The following is a 20,906-nucleotide window of genomic DNA, read 5'->3' on the forward strand; positions in this document are numbered from 1 at the left end:
AATCTAAATTACATTATTACATATTTACTTAGATTTTCCGAAAATAAGACTCCAATTGAAAGCACCAGACAGTCTGTTGGCAGTGTCCCATCAGTTGTTCTTCTCATGTTAGATTTTTAAGTGGAGCTATCTAGAGGTGAAGCTACATCTTGCTATAGTATTTAAATTTTACTAGCAAAACATTTGGAGTAAGAGAAGGGGAGAAATGGTTGACTAAGACTCTGCCTCTATTAGCATGGTTTCAAGTATGAAGTTTTTAGTGTATCAAAAAAAAACAAACAAAAAAATCATTCTGTCTTCAACTTCCTTTGGATTTGGGGGTTTAAAACTTGATAAGTACTTTAACATGTTGTCTTGTGATTTCAGGGGGAGCCAGAAAAACACCACTTAAATCTGCTTTGTTTTACATCCAGAAGTATGCTGTAGCATACCTAGTAAGATATATTTGATAGTGCTGTACGTGAAAAGTACATTGTTAGAAGGACAAGAATATGAACTTTAAAATCAAACTTATTAGCTAAACATTCTTCAGCATATATAGAACCTTCAAATTATTACCAAGGCTGGCTTGTATTTTTGGCATTCCAATTCTCTGGGCTGCACTGTAATTTGCAATTAGTATTATTTAAGAACAGCCAGTGGATCCAGTGTTTCTTTATACCACAACGGCAGATAAAACACATACAACTTCTACTCTTAATTTCTGTTGTCTTCATGTTTAAAGATTTGGAAGTGAATGTTCGTTTTTGGTGATTTAGTCATTTGCAGCTCTTTTTCCCATTTATATGTTACTTGGGTACAGTCAGGTATCCAAACAGTGATTTACAATTTGAAGTCTGGTTGTTTACCTTTGGGAAGCAAGGTTGGAAATTGGTGCTGAAAACTTTAACCTTTTCTGGTTAAATTTCTGTCTGGTCGAATTTATAGTCAAGCAGTGTGTGGTTTGTTGTTGTGCACAAAATATATTAAGTGTATTTTATATTGGGCTCTATATGCTGAGGTTTGATTTTCATATTCACATTTTGTGTTTTTTATTTACTTATTCTTTTTTACTAGTACTTCTAGTACTTTTTTTTTTTTGTGCTCTAAACTCTTCATGGAGCATAGTTGCTCTACTATTAAAACGTTGTGCTTGGGCAGTGGAGCAAGACGTCCATTAACCGAGAGAGTAAAAACAATGTGAAATGCCACAGGTGTCAACATTGTGTACTAAGCCTTTGCACGTGTCCTGTGGGACTGAGCTATTGTTCATGTTTTTCTTCTAACAGCTTGTTATTGCATTTCTAAACAATAAGGATTGTTCCATTCAGTAGCTTTGTGGTACTGATGTTTTTATATTCTATGCAGTTTCTGAAGTTGAAAGGGTTTAATGCACTTCATCCTTATAAAATGAATAAGTGTTGTCTGGCTACAGTTTCACCCTTTCCTGTCTTTTCTTTTCCTGCCCTCTTCCGCATGTTCTGCATGGTCTCTGTCCTGCTGGTGCTGCCTTCACCTGGGTCCTCTGCATGTGTTTCTAACCCCAGGGAGAAGGAATCACTTTGCCTACTACAACTATCACGCTTATGAAGGTAACACTATATTTAATACTGTTCTCTCATTAGTCACTAAAAACATCACAGGCTGAAAATCTTTTGTTTCTTTTTGACAAATGAAAGGCTATCTTGTTTATCTTTTTTGCCAAGGGACTGCTTCTGTGAAGTAGTTATCAGTCTTGTCAGCTGCCATTTAATTATTCTGTCTGTGAACAAACATAAAATAGATCACAAATGTGCTGCCATCCTTTTAGCTAAGGTTAACAAGCAGTGTTGTGGTAGAAAGAAAAGCGTTGTTTTCTCTGTCTGCTTGCAGAATTCATAGTTAAAAAGTTAATTGGGTAAATGCCTCGGTACTTAACTGTGCTTTTCAGTGTTTGACCACATTGATGCAGTATATGAAATCCGTGATCATTTTTATTTGAAATAGTGTTTGAACCACTGGTAATGTGACCGCACTTTCTGCTGTGTGGTGTTCTGTAGCATCCTTTGGTATTTCTGCTCTCTGATTTTGGTGTTGTCACCAGTGTATGTCAAAGAGATTTAGCCACATTAGACAGTGGAGTCTGTTCGTTTTTATCTGTACCATTTGAAATGGATAACCTAACGTATGAATCATTATTGATCTTTGATTCACCTTCAAGTGCAGGTATGTCCTGCTTTTGCCAAGAATACAAGCCACTTTCTTCTTTGTGGTGAAATGTCTACCATAATTCCTTTTCTTAATTTTTTATCATCTGTTTTCTCATTTTATTTTCTAGACTTCTATAAAAGTACTATATGTCTGTTGGTGTTGCTCACCTTTTCATGGATGTGGAGTAGAATACTGACATTTAAGGAACTCTTTTCAAACTTAATGCCTCCAGTGCTCAACTCTCTGATAAGTTCAGACTTCCATTTCATGAACATCATTATTCTAGAGAGCAGAAGAGTTCCATAGTGTGTGCTGATCTAATAAGCATAGACAAGCTCTACAGGAACACTTGACAGCTGAGTAGAAAGCTTGAAATCTGGTTGCATCTCACTGTAAAAAACACTTTAAATTTCTTAAGTCGTTATCTCAGAGTGTGAAAAAAAGGTCTTAGTACTCTAGAGTCCAGCCTGTCTCCTTGGAACACAGCATTTCAGGCTGTTGGGAGTATGTCCTGTTTTTCCATTTCTCCACAGCTGCTGACGTTGCTGGTTGTATGACTGTTTTATAGACTGAAGAACAGATTCTGCACAATATGGTAGAGGATGCACTTCAGTAGTTTGTGGCTGTAAATGTGTCAATCAGCAATTGTCTCTGTCTTCCAAGCCATGTAAATGAACCAATAAACTGAGATGAATCTGATAGTAACAGAAATAGGCTGGCTAGACCAAAGTCAGATACGGCAGCACTTTGAATAGCTGATACGGTTTAGGTTATCTGTGAATACGGCTGCCCACGAGTTCAGGGATATTATTAACTGTTGTTCAATCATACTATACTATATAAAGGCTGAGAAAATGACAAAAAAACATGGTTTAGGATGTGAGCCTTTGAGATTTATCCTGTAAGCCTGAAATAAAAATTTTCTCCCTGCTTCATCACAAAAGAAAAGCAACCCTGAGCTGTAGAATTGGCAGAGATGGGAAATGCGGAGAACATGCAAGCATAACAACTTGGAAAGAATTACAGGAGGCTGGAGAAGCTTGAAAGCTTTGGCCAGGGTGGTTTCTCTGACCAACCCTCTTTCTGAGAACAGAACTGTAGTATGGTATGTGGTAACACTTTTAGACATTAGTTTAAAGGAGCTTTGTTGTCTGTCACATTCCTCACTGAGTCTTCATTTACCAGAAATGTTCACTGTTGGCACTTTCTGCTGGAAGTACACTCCTTGTCTCAAATTTGAATTTGACATGATGTTTCAAATCTGGCCAACCAATCTTTTAAACTTCTTACTGTCTAAACTCTTAGCACTCAGGAACTTGTGCAGGACATCTGCTGCCTTTCAAATGTCAATTTAGCTAATTTTTAAGTCAAAGGATGCAGTCCCTTTTGTTTAACTGTGGGCTTATTTGTTTTCTATTATCTGATTGTCATAATTTGGTTTAGTCTGGTTTTAAGTAAAAACTATTTTCAACATTGTCTCAAGCACTGGATTAGTGAAATCAATTTTAAATTATCATCTCCAAAGTGGTGTAGGGTTCACCTTTTAGCAGTGAAGTAATGCATTTAAAATATGTATCCATGAAGAGAGGCGTTTATTATCTTTCTGTTGATGAAAAATGTGCATTTGTGTTATGAATCACTGAGTTGATGTGCTTACAGTGACTGTTCACTTCTGTTCAGTAGACAGTTGTTGTTGTTTTGTTGTTTTTTTTATTTTATAACACTGCTATTCAAAGTGTGAATGTTGACTCATGACTGCATAAACCCAGTCACAAAATCTGTGTTGCATTCTTAGCAAGGAAGGTGAAAGAAAGCCACTCTTCTACACTGTTTTATAGTGTTTTTTAGTGTACGTTTATATGCTGTAGTGTTTGTGAAAAACCCTTTTATTTCCAAATCACTGTTTCCTACCTGGTCAGTGGTGTTAAGGTCTGCTTTCTGATTGAGGGTTAGCTCTTGAAATACAGGTTTTCAATGTGTGATAGGCAGTATACACAGATGTATATGAATCTTTGTATGTGTAGTTCTGTCACGGGGGAAAATAGCTTATTAAACTTATTTCAAATGCAAACCATACCAAGTTTATTTGAACCTTCATATGATGTCACTGGGAAGAGTTTTGTCAGGTAGATAATTAAGTTTACTCTAGGCAGTAGTGGCTAACTTGATCTCTTGAATCATAACTATTGCTTCTTCAGTTTGTGTCTTCGGGATATGTCCGGAAGACATGTTCCAATTCATTTTTCTAAGGTTAAAAAAAACAGCTGAAGAGCTAGATATTTTCTGCAACTATTTAGCTTTGTTAGTGTTGTTTAGTCACGGGTGTCATAAATAGAATACACACCATCTTTCTTCTATGCATGTGTTTACTTGCGTACTTATATAAAATGAACAAGTTTGTGTAGAATTCATACATTTTCCTTATACCTCTTGCTGCTGCTTCTGTATTGTTTATTAATGCCCATCTCCCTCAGAACTTTGATCTTACAAATTTCTGAATTAAAAGAAAATAATTATTATGTCAGATACAAACCCGAGATATATGACTCCTTTTTTTTTTTATTCCCACCACAAATTCTGGACATTAAGTTGTGTGACTTAGGTCATATTTACCACCTCTCTGAACTACAGAATCACAGAATGTTAGGGATTGGAAGGGACCTTGAAAGACCATCTAGTCCAATCCCCCTGCCGGAGCAGGAACACCTAGATGAGGTTACACAGGAATGCGTCCAGGTGGATTTTGAATGTCTCCAGAGAAGGAGACTCCACAACCCCCCTGGGCAGCCTGTTCCAGTGCTCTGTTACCCTCACTGTGAAGATGTTTCTTCTCAAGTTTAAATGGAACCTCCTGTGTTCCAGTTTATACCCATTACCCCTTGTCTTATCATTGGTTGTCACCGAGAAGAGCCTGGCTCCGTCCTCATGACACTCACTCTTTATATATTTATAAACATTAATGAGATCAACTATCAGAAGTCTTTAGAGTTTGGTCCTTAGAGGCTAAGAACAGCCTTCGTGGACTGTCGGGGTTTGGGGACCAGGGACTTTGCTGTAGGTGTGTCACAATCCGTATACTGCTGGAGTAAGTTAGGAGGAAGCATTCCAAACCACATTCGGGCGGGCTTCCAGCTTCTGAAAAACAGGAAATAACAGGACTTTACATTGTAGTCTAATGCAACCTTCCTTCCCTCCTGCATCCCTCCCATCAAACAAAAGGGTTTTTCATCCTTTTTAGAATTTACAGTAATTCTCTTCAAGATTAAGATACCGTTTACTGTAGAAATTAGCTTTTGTTGATGGGTGATTACATATGTGCTCCAAATAATTTTCAGTGATTCCTTGAATTTTTCTCATTTTCCTGGGAAGACAAAAAAGTGTTTGTATCTAGTGCTGGGGTTTTAAAGTAAGTTTATTCTTCTTACATTTCACACATCAGAGAAACAAAAACGGTCTTAATTTGCCTCAGCAGAAACATTGTGATACTAAAATATTTCTTATGTGAAAATACGTTTTACACAACATGCATCTACATTGAGGATATATGGTGGTGTAAGGTAGATGTTTGTTAGCAGGAACTTGGTTGATTATTCACAGGTGCTGAACTCAGGACTGAGATCTGGAAGTTATATTAAATAAACTCTTAAACATAGTATTTTAGCATGTGTTTTACACACTATTTCAGAAGTATGGAGGAATATTTTGAAGTGGGTTTTTTTGGGTTGTGTTTTTTGTTTGGTTGGTTTGGTTTGGTTTTTGTTCTCTTTAAGATGTCAAAAATGTATGGAGCTGGGGCAGGTGTTGTTTGATATAGGGCTGAAATCACTAGACTGTAAAGCCTGTTCTCTAATCTGTATATAAAGGGCTTAGGAGAAAGTGCCATACGAAATTAGGAACAAAAGCCCTGGATAACTAGCCATGACTTCTATGTCACTGACTTTTGAAATTCCAGTATTTTTCCATGTTGAATAAGGGTCCTTGCCTCCAAACTGAGTCTTGTATCTTTTGGATGCAAGTTTTACCAAACTGATGTGTGAGGAGGAGAAAATTTTTGCCTTTCGGATTAATAAATAAATAAATGAAGGAGCTACTCTAGGTTTTGACATGTAAGTTGTCAGGAGATATAATAGCAATTTAGAGAATTGGGAGTAAGGAGCCAAATATATTCAGTAGCGTATTACATGTCTGCATTTCATGACATTGAAGATGCAGACATATAATTTCTAATTAGCATTGGTATGTACGAAAAACTGCATGCAATTTCTATTGAAGATACTGTATTAGCATACTTTTTTTAGTATACAGTGATATTAGATGTATATCTCTATAGATTCAAATATTGGGATTTAATAGGAGGCTTATCCCTGTACTTGAAAAATGTTTAAAGAACTGAGTGCTCTTATGTTTAATACACTTTTTTTTTTTTGTGATATATGACATGCTACTATTATGATGGTGATTCTAAATATGTTTAATAACTGGAAATTATTATAGTATCAGCACTGAACTTTGGTATTTATAGTACTAGTCTATGGACTATCTTTCTGTCTGATGTCTTTATGTCCCAGTAACATCACAACATCCCCAGGAGAAACTTACTGCTAGGAGCACCCGTCATAGTTTCCCCCGTGTCAAAACCATATAAAACTCTGTTGGTATCATTCTTCATTGATAACCCAGCTTCTTCCCGCCTCCATTCACTTTGTGTTTTCTGTTCTTGAGTACCATTGCCTTCCTTTCTTTGTATCTTCTGCTTTTAGTCAGTGTGTTTTCTCTGTCCTGTTGACTTTTAATGCCTTTAAATACTGTTCATTGAAGGACTGACAGAGGACTTCATAGACTAAATGAAGTTTTGTGGTTAAATGGCTTGCATTCTGATTTTAATAAACAGATCGTGGTAGTAATTCCGGGAGTTCAGTTATGGAGGTTCTGTTTGTATTGATTTTTCATGTAAAATTTGAAGTTGACTGGTATCCTGCTGGAGACAGTCTCACTGTATAAACCATGGCTTTCATAATATTCTCTAATGCTTTTTGGGGATGACTCAATCATTGTTTATGTCCAGAGATAAGACATTGTCCTGCAGCCTCCCTTTTTTGACGTGTTTTCTTTGGAGGAGAAATTGCAGAAAAGTCAGAAGTGACAGCATTAGTTTAATATCTGACCGTATGTGAAGCTGAAGTATTTTCTGGGAAAAGGAGAGGATTGACATGGATGCCAAAATGCATCTGTGTTAGCCTGTGAAGGCAACAGCTAAATCCTGTCTTGCATCTAGTGTATCTTGCTAAATTTTATTCTATTTGGACAATAAGTTCTTCTGGTGGGAGGAGGAAGACAAACTTTATCTTTGGCCTCCTTTTCTGTGAGATGAAAATATAGGTCAATGGGACTATAAAGATAAGGCCAGAAGTGCTGCAGTCATATATATCAAGACTAAAGCTGTCATAGATAAACAGTTTGTAAGAATATCTTTTAATATCACCCTGTTTCAGTATGTGATGAATAGTAAACAGTTTGACATGTTGGCCACTTGGCAGTCGATGTTGCTGATAATCTGTAGTTTTAGTAAGATCAATAAATACTGTTGTTATAGAGATCTGTAGATATCTTGTTTTCTAAATCTTTTAAACCCATATTGGTATATGTGAAATCTTATAGATTAAAAAAAATTGTATTGCTTAAGCTATGAATGAAATAGAAAAAGTTTTTCAAAGTGTGTTCCGAATAGTCCTTCTTGACTACTTTGTTCTGTGCACTTGTAGAAAACAGCCACTATGAGTGGACTCTGTCTACTTTCCATTTCCATTATGATGAGCAACTAAGTTCCCAACAGTTCTTGAAAGAATGTCACTCAGCTATTTTTTGGTGAACATTGCTATTCTAAACTAAATTGCCGTAATGTAGAAATATTATGTGAGTATTTGAACAGCTATAACTTGAAAATTAATATTTGTCACTTGCTCTGCAGATGGTTCTGACTCCAGAGATAAGCCAAAGCTCTATCGTCTGCAATTAAGTGTCACTGAAGTTGGAACCGAAAAATTTGATGACAATTCCATTCAGGTATGGAAAATAAGTGGGGTCAGATGAGAGAACTGGTCCAGTCTTTGGTCACTTAATGTGTAATTGTGAAAGCTAGTGAAATATTCTGTGACTACACATCAAAGCTAGAAGGGTAAAATATTGCTGCAATTTCATGTTGATGGTCATAACTCCGATTTATGTTGTTTCCCCTCTCTTGCTCTAAGAGGGAAGTAAAGGTTTCATTACTTAAAGTGGAGTATTCTTTTTCGTCGCTTAATCTAATGGTACGGATCAGTGTTGTCATAACTGCGTAATGGTTTTCAAGTACTAGTCTTAACCCCTTTTGAGTGAGGTAGGATTTCTTAGATATATAAAACAAGCATAGTCATATGAAGTTCATGTCAGGGAGTCTCCTGAAGCGCCCTGTGTCCGTGTCAGTGCAGTTAGTTGGCTTATATTGTGAGATTTCACATCAAAAGAGCAAGTGGAGGAAAACGGCTCTGAACAACATATGATGAAAAAATTGAAAGACTTTTCATCAAGGGGTTTCTGCTGCACATTTTATTTAAACATGTGCTTTATTATTTCTATTGCAAGTAAAATTGTAGTGAAACTCAACTGATTTTAGTCCCACATGTCTGTTAAATTCATAAGCAAGCGAAATTGAGTTACTAGTCTGTAAATAGGGCAAGTGGCAGCTCAGTCTTTTTGTTTTGATTTCTGCTGCAGTATAATTTAGTTTATTCCATGTAATCAATTCTATTTCCAGTTATTTGGTCCAGGAATTCAGCCTCATCATTGTGACCTCAATAATATGGATGGAGTTGTTACTGTAACCCCGAGAAGCATTGATGCTGAAACGTACGTGGAAGGTCAGCGTATTTCAGAAACCACTATGCTGCAAAGTGGAATGAAGGTTCAGTTTGGATCATCTCATGTATTTAAGTTTGTGGATCCCACTCAGGACCATATTATTCCTAAAAGACCTACTGATGCGAGTCTTACAGTCAAAGGTCCAAGACACAAAACTGGGTAAGTACAAGAATTTATTTTCTTCCAGTTGAGGTGAAGGGATGAGCCTTGGAAAAAATAAAGAAGGACCTATGACTAGAGTATGACTTTAAATGAGTTCTGAGTAGCTGCTTTTAGGTGTTAAATATATAATAACTAACTTGGTAGTCGAGCTCCACCTTGTGATTTTTTTAGGATTAGCAAGTGTCTTTTTCATTGTGAAGTATTCCGAAAAGTTTTTGTGAGGCTCACTTCTGTGTTAAAACCAGTACAATGCCTCATTTCAATGTGTTTTGAAGTTCATCCAACCTCCAGGAAAAGTGAAGAATTAGCTGAATGTTTTCAGAGAGCTTGTTTTTTTGTTTTTCTCAGATAGTAAGTTTTAAAACTCCACTGCAAGGATTTGGAAATTAGGTAGGGTACTCACAAAATGAGACTGTCAAGAAAAGGAACTAAATATCTCAATGCAGCAACCATTTTTTACAGTGTGATTACTTATGATCTAGTTTCTGTGGTGGAAGGACTAACAGTCCAGAAGTCCACACTGTTGTTTCTCTGTATGTTCTTATTTTTGATAGGTCCGTAATAAAAATACTGATCATGGATTTAGTGACTCGTAGGGACTCAGGTATTCTGTTCAGGTGCTGTAGGAATATGCAGGAGAATCAATCTGAAAAACATTATGTAACATGGAATAAAATACATCTGGGTCCAAATGGGAGTACTATTCTATTATATTGTGGTTTAGAAAACAAACAAATTGACTTGGAGATTAATTAAAGATACCTTGGAAAAGAGGCTCTTCTGTCTAATCTGCTGAGAAAATAGCTCTATACTTTAACCATTATTTTTTCTCCACTTAATTTTAATGTGGAAGCATCCTATAACAATGTGTGCTTGTTTTAGGATATGTCTGCAGGAAGACCTCCAGACATTCAGCTGTCACGTAACATATTTCTGCTTAAATTCTGAGTATATTCTGCATCTAGCATATCAATAAAAAATGCTCTCACAGGTTTACATAGTCAGCTGCAAAGCACTGTACTACTGCAGAGATTTACCTGGGCAGCAGAATCTCTGGCAAAGGATTGTTGTAGCTTGAATAATTCAATATTTTAAAAATCTTTAGAATAAGCAGATAATAAAAAGCATTACTATGATTTATGAATTATTTAAATTATCAAGATTATTATACATTTAGTACTCAAGAGCTGAGCAGAAAAATTGTAGCAAGTCTGCTACAGTGAACACAATATCTTGAACATACTTTTAAGTGGTTTTATATTATGTGCATTTGTATTTTTTCACATGACTGAGAAAAAAAAGGTAAGAATCTGTTTTTCCAAAGGGAATTATCTATACAAATATTTGTAGTGATTTTATGTAAGGAATTGATATAGTGTTTTAAAAAGTGAGTATTAACTGGACACCTCTTGAATTTTAATTTACTAATTTTAGCTACTCGGTTCCTTGTTTGTTAAATGTTTAACAATAGAATTTCTAAAAAGTACTTGAAATGTTCTCTTAATTTTAGAGCTGTTCAGGAAACCACATTTGATCTGGAGGGAGATGTTCACAGTGGAACAGCATTACCAGCAAGCAAGGTATTATATTATCACTAAATTAGCTATAAGGAATAAAAGAACATGTTTAGGTTAGGTCAAAATTGTAACATCAATAGTATTTGGTGAAGTGCCGGCAGTTCCTTTTCTCCGCAGCCATTTCCCATTGTGGGTGGCCTTAGGTATCATCTGCATTATTTTCCTCCCCTTTCCCAAAAAACCTGTTCTGTTTTAAGTCTGTATTAGCATTTGGTATGCATTCTGTGCCAAGAATAGCAGCTTCTTTTAGGAAGGGAAGCTCCTCAAGCCTGGAATAGTTTCTCCCCAAACTGACCTATTGAAGGCAGATCACATGCAGGTAGAGATTCGTAATAGAAATGGCACATCATATGTAGTATACAACTGTTGTCATCTGCGATAGGGTAAAGAAATGTTTTATATAAAATGTGAAAGAGTGTTCAATTTTAATTGAACTAGGCTTTTAAATTTTAATGAATGTGACTTTTTCACTTCAATAGAGCTCTTGTACACACACTGACTAAACAAACTGTCTCCGTGGTCATAGTTGTAAACATTTTATGAGGTGATAATCTTCTCTTGCTTTCTTTCTGCACAGTCTTTCTGTTAATAAATTATGTGCCAGTGTTGCATTTTCCAAGAGCAAACAAATAGCGTAAAATGGCATAATGGTTAATGCCTTTCTTGGTGCTTTGATCACATGCCTCGGATGAAATGAGAGAATGAATTACTTCAACAGTATGAAATGGAGTAGTCCTCCCAGCAATGCATTTCCTTTTATGTTTTATTACTACTGTTACCAAATTGAAATACTTGTAAAGAAACTTAGTGATATTGATGTGGCAGTGTAGGTATTGGTTATACTGTGATAGCTTTTGGTTAAATTTGTTAGTCTTCAAACTTTTTTCTTGTTGCCACAGACTTTTAGTTCTGTTTTTTCCTTTCTTTGTAGCTTTGTTTGTGACCATCCTTTCTTTCATCTTGGATGCATGTGTTACCTCTGATAGGAATTTGCAACGAAAAAAAAAAGAAACTTTGTAAACTAATACAATGCCTCAAAATTGCTCAGCTCTGCTTAAAGCAGCGTGTTTTGCCCGTCCTGTTAGGGTTTGATGAAATTGGAAATCATAAATTAAAAGTTTCCTATTAAGGAGCTTGTGACACTGAAAGAAAACAAAGTTGTACACAAAAAATTGCATAGTTTGAATTCCCACTTCTTGTCTTGGAAAATTATGTTCTACCTAGCAGATCAGACTTCGCTTAAGAATAAGTTACGGTGTGGATCAGTAATGTAAGCACTTGGAGCTATTGCAGAAGCAAGATAGGGGAGCATAGCCAGTTTTAAATCTGTTAATATGTTTAACTTTGTCTTTTAACTAAAGTTTTCATTAATGATTCATTCCTAATTTTTATTGATAACTATGCCACTTTTAAATAAAGAGATTGAATTTTTTGTTGTATGTTCTTGCAATGCATTAACAAATAGCTACTCCTAGCTGGCCACTGTCAGCTTTTGAATTGCAATTCATTGTGGTGCAAACACCTGCTGAGCTGCCGGATTCTGCACTGTACTCTTCTGCTTTCCTCTCCTTCCAAGCCTCGAATTGACACTTCATTTCAATAGTGCCAAGCACAAATACCGGCTAAATCCAATATTTGCATGCTAAGCACCTGTCCTGCTGTTTTGAATTAGAGCACCAGCAGGCTTGATGGTGACAGGACATCAACAGCATCCAGCACAGCTGAACGAGGAATGGTGAAGCCGATGATTAGAATAGAACAGCAAGATTACCGCAGACAGGAAAGCAGGTAGGAAATGTGTAATTCATTACTTCTCATAATGGATAAGAAATGGATACGTTTTTCTGATAGGTCGAGCAGTGTGTTAACATATTTTAAACTACCTGATTTTCTGTATGGAAAATGAGATTTCCTTTGAGGTATCACTCCAAATAAAACTTAGGAGTAACAGCCCCAAAAAAAAGCTTCAGAATATTAAAAAAAAAAAAAAAATCCTTTGCTTCAATATTCTATTGTTTGTAGTTCTCTTTTTGTAAAGCAAATCTCATAGTCATGTCACACCATTGTGGATTTGTGGTTAGGCATGTTGTATGAGATGCCTTTAATACAAAAAGTACAATTATTTGAAATTTTCATTTGTCGGTGGCAAGATTATGTGATTTACTCTGGAGAAGGAAATAACCTGGCTGTTTCTTTTTCTACAGCAGTGTTGTTGGCAAGTCTTGTGACCAAGAATTTTGGCTGCCTCCAAATGCTTGTCTTATAAAGTTATGTAATTTATAAATACATATAAGATCTCCTTCTTGATTTTTTTTCTTTTATGATATAGTGGCTGTTACTCAGTAGATAAATGCTATCCCATTTTGCTCATAGACCCTTTTTTCATATATAGAATGACACTTTTCATGCCCTGCATAATCAGTTTGTTTCCAAAGCCATAGTGGAAAATGCTGACTTCAAATCTTGTGCTATTTTCTTGCTAGTCAGTCTCCATGTTTTCATAATACCTTGTTCAAATCAGTTTGTGTCCATCCAAAAGGATTTAACTTCTTGTTAGAAAACACCTTTTGATATTAGCATTGCTTCAAAAATTGTCTCTATTTTCCATCATAAATAGAGAAGACCTGATGGGATGCATCCAAAGATGCTGGGAGTTGGTTGACATCATTGCAAAGCCACTCTTTCATCTTTGAAGGGTCATAAAGATCAGAGGTACTGAATAACTGGAAAAGGGCAAATAGCACACCCATCTACAGAAAAGACAAAGTCGAAGATCCAGAAGATACAGACCAGTTGGCATTAATTCAGGCCCTGGGAGCATTGTAGAACAAGTCTCGTAGAAGCTATTTCACAGCACATGGAAGGACAGGAAGATTATTAAGAAAAGATAACATGGTTTTACTAAGAATAAATTGTGCTTGACCAACCTGACTGGCTTCCATGATGAAACAACTTGCATAGTTAATGAGGGGAGAGCTCTAGGGATCGTATCATCTATGTTATTCTAGCAAGGCATTGTGGCAATCTCCCAGAACATCCTTATTGATAAGATGTGATCTGGATTGGCGGACCACAAGATGGGTGGAAAACTGGCTAAACTGACAGGCTGAAAGGGTTATGGTTAATGGCTTAAAGGTGAACTTGGTGGCGGGTCATGAGTTGAGTTTCTCAAGGTCAATATTTGGTCTGATACTACTCTGTAACTGTATGAACAATCTGATGATTTATCTCCCTTTCTCCAATAGGAGAGAAAGTGATATAAGAGGTATAACAGGATTGTCACTCACCAAGTTTGTGGGTGTTATTAAGCTTGGAGGACAGCAAATAAGCCAGAAAGAAGAGCCACTGTTCAGAGAGACCTGTGCAACAAGAATTGCATGAAGTTTAACAAAAATAAATGTGCAGTGCTGGACATGAGACGGAATGCTGAGGACACTGTAGGCTGAATTCTGACAGTTTATATTGTAGCTCTGCTGAAAAGAACTTAAGGTTCTGGTATACAGCAAGCTAAACTTGAGTCAGCAGTATGTTCATGCAGCAGTGAAGGCAAACTGTGTCCTGGGTCACATCAGCAAAAGCACAGCCAGCAGATCAAGGGATGTGATTATTCCACTTTACTTGGCTCTTGTTAGACCGTACCTGGAATACTGTGTCTAGTTTTGATGCCCTCAGTTAAAGAGAGAGTTTTAAAAACTGTCAAAGGTCCTGTGGAGGAACATCTCTACCAAGGTAATTAGAGGACTAAAGAAAATATATGAAGGGATTAGGTTTTTTCAGTCTAGAGAGAAGGTGGATCTAATCACAATCTTCCAATACCTGAAAGGGTAGTTATAGAGAAGATGGAGGTGCTGTCATCACAAGGATCCTGGTTGACAGGTAAAGAGACAGTGAGCAGAAGTTGCTTTAGGGGAAAATTGTCTGACTGTAGGGAGTGAGGTGGGGGAATCTTCACTGTGAGACCAAGTGAATATTGGCATATGTTGCCCAGAGAAATGTTAGGCTCCTTCACTACTTGATTCTACTTGATAAAACTCTAGATAAAGCTCTGCTTTCAACAGAAGCTTGGAGCACATGTTCTCTAGAGGTCCCTTTCAACTAAGACCTCTGTGTGATTGGTTTTTTTTGTCTTAGTCCATTCTGGTAAAAATGTTTTAGGAAGCATTTCTTTACCAAGAGGGTGGTCAAACACTGGGATAGGCTTCCTAGAGAAGTGGTCAGTGCCCCAGGCCTCTCAGTGTTTGAGGCATTTGGACAATGCCCTTACTAAGATGCTTTAACTTTTGGTCAGCCCTGAAGTAGTCAGTCAGTTGGACTAGATGATCATTGTAGGTCCCTTCCAACTGAAATGTTCTATTCCAAAACAACTAAATATGAAAAGAATTACTGGATACTCAGGGTTGGAATTACATGGTCATGAGAAAAGTAGACTCAGGGTGGATCTTATCAATGTATGTAAATACCTGATTGGAGGAACTTCTTTACTGTGAGAGTGATTGAACACAGGAACAGATTGGCCAGAGGGGATGTGGAGTCTCTGAAAATACTCAAAACCTGACTGGACAAGATTTTGAGCAACTTGGTCTCTTTGACCCTGTTTTGAGCAGGGGAGCTGGACTAGGTGATCTCCAGAGACCCTTCAGACCTGTAATTCTGTGAAAATAATTTTTTTCAAATCTTAAGAAAATTAAAGGATCGTATTCCTATCTACATAAATCAGCTTTTAAATATAGATGAGCTGTTACGATAAATAGATGAAAGGGAAAGTAAATGCGTTACAGGGTTAAGAAGTGCAGTGGTTTGCATTGTAGAGCTTCTAGTGTGAAACTTCTAGTACCTTTGGGTGCATTTGTTATTCATTTGGCGGAAAACAAAGTTCAGAGATGCGATTTATAGGAAAAAAAAAAAAGGCACAAAATTGTACCAAACTGAATTCCTGATGTTGTGTTTTGTAGCAGGGACATCTTTTAAATCCTTTCAGTCAAATTACAGTAAAATACAACTCTGTTCTACTCTGTGCTCTCGTTAGAGTGCCTGGACATTTGGAGTATCTTTTCCAGAACTGTTTGCTCAAGATTTAACAACTCCTTGTTGAAATGCTACTGTTTTAATTGTGATATTCTTTTCTCATAAAAGAACAAAACTTTTTGTGAACTTTTTATAGCCTGTCAGAAGTTCTTGAGGCCTCTGGTGTTAATAATTCATTTTGTGTGTATGAAGATTAGTAAATTTCTGTATTTCTGCCTTTCAGTAAGATCACTTGTTATAAAGAGGATTATCTTGTGCTGTAGTTGCATATTTCCAAAATATAGAGCCATCTGTGAGCTGCATCTTGGCTTTTTTAATTTTTTTTTTTTAAGCTTGTAAAATTCCTTCTGAAGAGAATACACATTCTCGTCTTACTGTTACTATACACGGGCATGCAGAAAATGTTTTAAGAGAGGCATCCAGAATACACTTAGATTTGTGATAGCTACAACCACAGAGATCTTCTTATCATCAGCATCGACATTGATATTTTATTTCTATACGTATTTTATATGTGTATAGAATGTGTTGTGTAATAGAGTCATTTATCCAAATACAGCGTTTTTATCACATCCTCTTTCTCAGAGATATTCACTGTGTTGAGATTAACAAATTAGAAAAGCCAGGCTGTCAAATTAGGAAATGCTGTGCAGTGAGTTGCTCAAGTAAATGGAATTCTTCCTCTTTGTGAATGTATTTTGTGAATCTTTAGTTAGACTTCCTCTGGGATACTCTGCTCTGATTTTTGTGAACTGTAAGGGCAGTAATCATGGAGTGAAGTAACTGCTGTGTTAGTTACAAAGAAAATCTTAACTGAACAGTTTCAGGTTCTTGTTACTGTACAACCAGTCCACTTCTGTGCTGAATGTCCTTGTCTGTTCTTTTCATGTGTGTTCATCACTGCTGTTCAAAGGTAAACAATAAGGCAAGTAGGACTCCATTCCAGTCACTCCCTGAATGGGTTTAAGATGAAAGATTAGAACTTGGCTGCCGTATTTTTTCATCTCTAGTCTCTAGAAAAAATAATTGAAATCTGAGAGCATAATTCCAATTTACTTATTCAGATATGATTGTTCTGAGTGAAATGTGATTCTGTGAAATAAAAGGTGATGACTATTTAGGTAAGGACTATGGTCATACATCCTCATTAGATAACTCACTTTAATTAGCATGAACAAGCATATAATAGAAAAGAAGATAATTTTCTTGCCCTGGATACTCTTCAGGAGTTCTTAAAAGCGTATTTGATTGGAAATGAGAAAAGTGGCATGTAAATGGTGTTAATGGAATGCAGATATTTACCTGATTCCTAATTTTGACATGCCTTACAAGATTTACAGGTAGCTATTATGCTGATTAAAACAACCGCACAAGGACAGACCATTTTTTTCTTTTTTATGAAGTTTATTGTAGACAATTAATCTAGGAGAATATAGAAATATCTGGAGAATGTATTATTGTTTTAAATGCAATTCTAAAGTGTAACATTACCTGACACTATACTTGGAGAGAAGGCAACTCATAAACAATATTTTATGGCCTTGCTAGACATATTCTAGCTACACTTTCGGACTGGTTTAGCTCAGAAAATTTCCTTACCACAGAGAGGATTTTTCTATAAAAGCAATAGTACAAAGACAATATATACTTAAAAAGTATCCAGTAACAAAGCAAGTTAGCTAGCTGCTGTCATATCAGAAGCACAGAGAGTTATTTTGACTTGAATTTCCAATTTGCAAAGCTTAATTAGAGAGTATTTCCTGTGTGTGCTTAGAGAAGGCACAAAATGGCATGTTAGTTGAAGGAAACTCATATTAAGGTGGCTAAAGTAATTGACTTACTCCATCTCTACCTAGAGAGCTATTTTACAGGTAAAACTAAATAAACTTTTTTTTTTTAAGTAGTCTTTCCTCTTCCTGCTTCATATACTCTCATTTCTCTCATAAAGCCAATTTCCAAAATTCTGTAAACCATCTTGCACTAATACTTATCGGTTCTCATCTCTTGTACCACTTTCTCTCCTATTGGAGAAGGGGAGATAAATCATCAGCTGAAATCTGTCACTGGTTTACCAGCCAGTTTGTTGAAACATTTCTTTGCCTTATTACCGTTCCTGTAATGACAGACTAAAAATTCCTCTGGAGTTGTCACTATAGTTTTATTTTTATAATGCAGTGTGAGTATTATTTATTCTTCTGTGGAAGTAATTAAGTTCTCAGTGAAGAAGATACACCACTTTTGACAGTGTGGAGGTAGTGAGAAAGCAGTTAATCTTAAATTTATAGCAATAAAAACAGAGGAAATGCCACAATTTACACACTGAGTGCTCCTCATAAAAAGAGCATACTCTCATGTTTGGAATGTAACTGAACTGGCAGAAATCTGCGTACTTTTTGCCCTGCTCTACCTGCTGTTCCTTAACTTTCAGCTCATCAGAACTTCCTTTTGCTGAGCTCTTTTTAATAATAAAGCATTATCTAGATGGCATAACTGAGTTCTGTTGGTTTAAGTTTTTGCCAGTTTAAAAAAAATAATCGAAAGTAACCTTAGCTTTTTTGATTGAATGTGCTAAAATTTAATTTTAGATCTTTTGACATCGGCCTTTGAAGTTATCTTGTGGATTTTTACTATAGGAGGTAGCTGAATAAAGGCCTTCAGTATCCTATTTCTGCTTTGTGGCATAACTAAAATTTCTCAGAGGAATGAGGGTTATCTAATCATATTGCATTCCTTTCGTTATCAAAGTTCCCCGGCAAAGTAGAAAGCTACCTATTGTGTTATGTGCAGTTAAAAACGGCTATTGCATGCAGATGATGTTAAGCTTTCACCTATTTCCTAAAAATAGGTGTCTGACTACAGAGAAAAGGCATGCATAATGCTTTTGCTTAGGAGAGGAATGAAATATGTGCTTAAGCGTTAGTAGACACTAGAAAAATAAATTTTCTGTTCATTTTTGTGCTCTGTGAATTCTCTGGTAGGTACTGATAAGAAAGAGCACTGCAGTCAGTGTGAGGACGTAGTTCTGGGGCTGTTCCTTAGCACAGCAACAGCCAGGTGAGGGTAGGGGCTTTTACCTCCTTATTTGTCCTTTCTTCTGGTAAGGAAGAAAAGTTGACCAAGTTCTCATCAGTTTTGAGGGCATTAAAGATAGCAAAGTACGTTTGTTGTAACCGAGCTGGTGTTTCAGGTGAAGCTTCATTCACTTTCTTTCCTGTGTTCATGAATAATTTGTTACTGGAATCCTGTCAGTGGCAGGTGGCAAACTGATCCTATTGCGCTGCTACGTAGCACAGAAGAGAATGTTTATTAATATCCCAGACTCCAGAGTTCAAGTCTTGCTTTCGATCTGTTGTGTTACGGACAAATACAGCTTGAATAATTCTAGAGGAAAAGTAAAAAAGGATCATTTTGGGGCAGGATGCTGTGTCAGCATTTGGAACCAGTGTATTTGGAGAAGTCTGTCTTTTACAGTAGAATTAATATTACTCATGTGGATTGTTTGTTTCAATTTTTGTCTTCTTTCTTTAGATCTCAGGATACCCATGGGCCAGAACTGATACTACCTGCCAGTATTGAATTCAGGGAAAGCTGTGAGTAAATTGTGAAGTTATAACACTAATCTGTTGACATGTTTTTCTATAGTGCAATACCTCAGTCAGTTTGAAAACTTAAGGATAGCTTAAGTAAACGTTGAAAAGAACAATGACTGAACAGATGATAACTAATCCAGTAATACAATTCATTTTGTTGGGGAGGGTGAAGAGACATTTTGGGTATTGAGGCAGGTTCATGGATATTTAATTCTAATTGCATTTCAACTCTTCATCTTCACGTATTCAAATTGAACTGTGAAAAATTGTTAATCCCACCTCCTCAACCATACATTTAATTAATTCTCTTCTATACAGTTCTCTATGTCTGGGATAATAGGTTGCATATTGGTCAAAATTCATTTTCTATACAATCTGATTCATTGAAAATTTTATTTTTTGTTACTTTTATCCCCAGGCTTTTAAGGTCTTGGATCTGGTAGGAAAATAGCATACCAGGGATTGTCCAGACTTCAGATGTTTGAGACTAAATAGATATGTGAGCAGGCAAAGACAGATTTTTATTAGTAAAAGAAATTCCCTATAATAAGGGAACTTTGTAGGAATAGAATGGACAAGAGAGAACTTGCATTTTCCTGTTCCCTTGAAGATGCAAATTTTCAGCAAAGAGATAGGAAATAGTCCAGAAATGTTTCCTGGTGACCAGATTTTCTGGCTTTATATAGAAGTATGTTGTTATTGTGCCTAAGTAACTGTAGTACATAATAAAGAATTTAGAGTTTAAATTCCTGTAAGTTGCTTCCCTTTCCTCCCCACCACCTCTAAAAATAAATCCTCTATGTGTCAAGTTATGAAATTTAGTTTTCTTTCTGGCTTTGACTTAATGACATGTTTTTTTTTCCCCTCTTTCTCTACAGCTGAAGATGCCTTCTTATCTGCTATTATAAATTACACAAATAGCTCAACCGTTCATTTTAAGCTGTCACCTACGTATGTTTTGTATATGACATGTCGGTATGTATTGTCAAGCCAGTACAGACCCGACATCACTCCCACTGAGCGTACTCATAAAGTCATTGCAATAGTCAACAAGATGGTGAACATGATGGAAGGAGTTATACAGGTGAGTTTCTCTGCAAAAACATGTCAAGGGAATGAAATATATCTCATAGATTATCTAGTAACCTGCTTAGTAGTTTTCTTGCTATTTAACCAACTGTTAGGGGTCAGACTAATACCTGCATATGAGGGTGTGCTTTTGTGTCAGTGGATAATGTGAGTGGTAAAAAACTCTTTCCTGAGCCATATGGGAGGTTAGGGAGGGGCTGTTGATCTGAAGATATGTTCTGTGACAAGAGGTTGCTCTTCTGTTCTTTAGAAGGTAAGATCTTTGCAAGCAATTCTGGCTGGGAGCTCTTGTAAAACAAGTTTGATGTTCTTATTAAAGAATATTGTATAGATAGCAGTTGTTTGCACTGATTGCTGCTTGAAAGTGAACATGTTAAAAAGAAACACGACTTCTTAA

The 20,906-nt window shown here is 36.4% G+C and overlaps 1 protein-coding gene across 2 annotated transcripts in view; it reads left to right on the forward strand.

The window, feature by feature from the left end:
• Nucleotides 1-20,906, forward strand: part of AFDN (afadin, adherens junction formation factor) — a gene marked incomplete at both ends in the record, with an annotated part of 126,768 nt that overhangs the window by 48,244 nt on the left and 57,618 nt on the right. The window contains 7 exons of one of the 2 annotated variants that reach the window (XM_080341888.1): nt 1,527-1,571; nt 8,138-8,232; nt 8,963-9,225; nt 10,739-10,808; nt 12,478-12,593; nt 19,359-19,420; nt 20,299-20,504. In XM_080341888.1, the coding sequence (XP_080198014.1) occupies nt 1,527-1,571; nt 8,138-8,232; nt 8,963-9,225; nt 10,739-10,808; nt 12,478-12,593; nt 19,359-19,420; nt 20,299-20,504 (857 nt within the window). The remainder of the gene's footprint in view (nt 1-1,526; nt 1,572-8,137; nt 8,233-8,962; nt 9,226-10,738; nt 10,809-12,477; nt 12,594-19,358; nt 19,421-20,298; nt 20,505-20,906) is intronic. The other variant, XM_080341887.1, reaches the window with a different exon arrangement.

The sequence above is a fragment of the Nesoenas mayeri genome (assembly GCF_963082525.1).
Source record: "Nesoenas mayeri genome assembly, chromosome: 3".
Taxonomy (NCBI): domain Eukaryota; kingdom Metazoa; phylum Chordata; class Aves; order Columbiformes; family Columbidae; genus Nesoenas; species Nesoenas mayeri.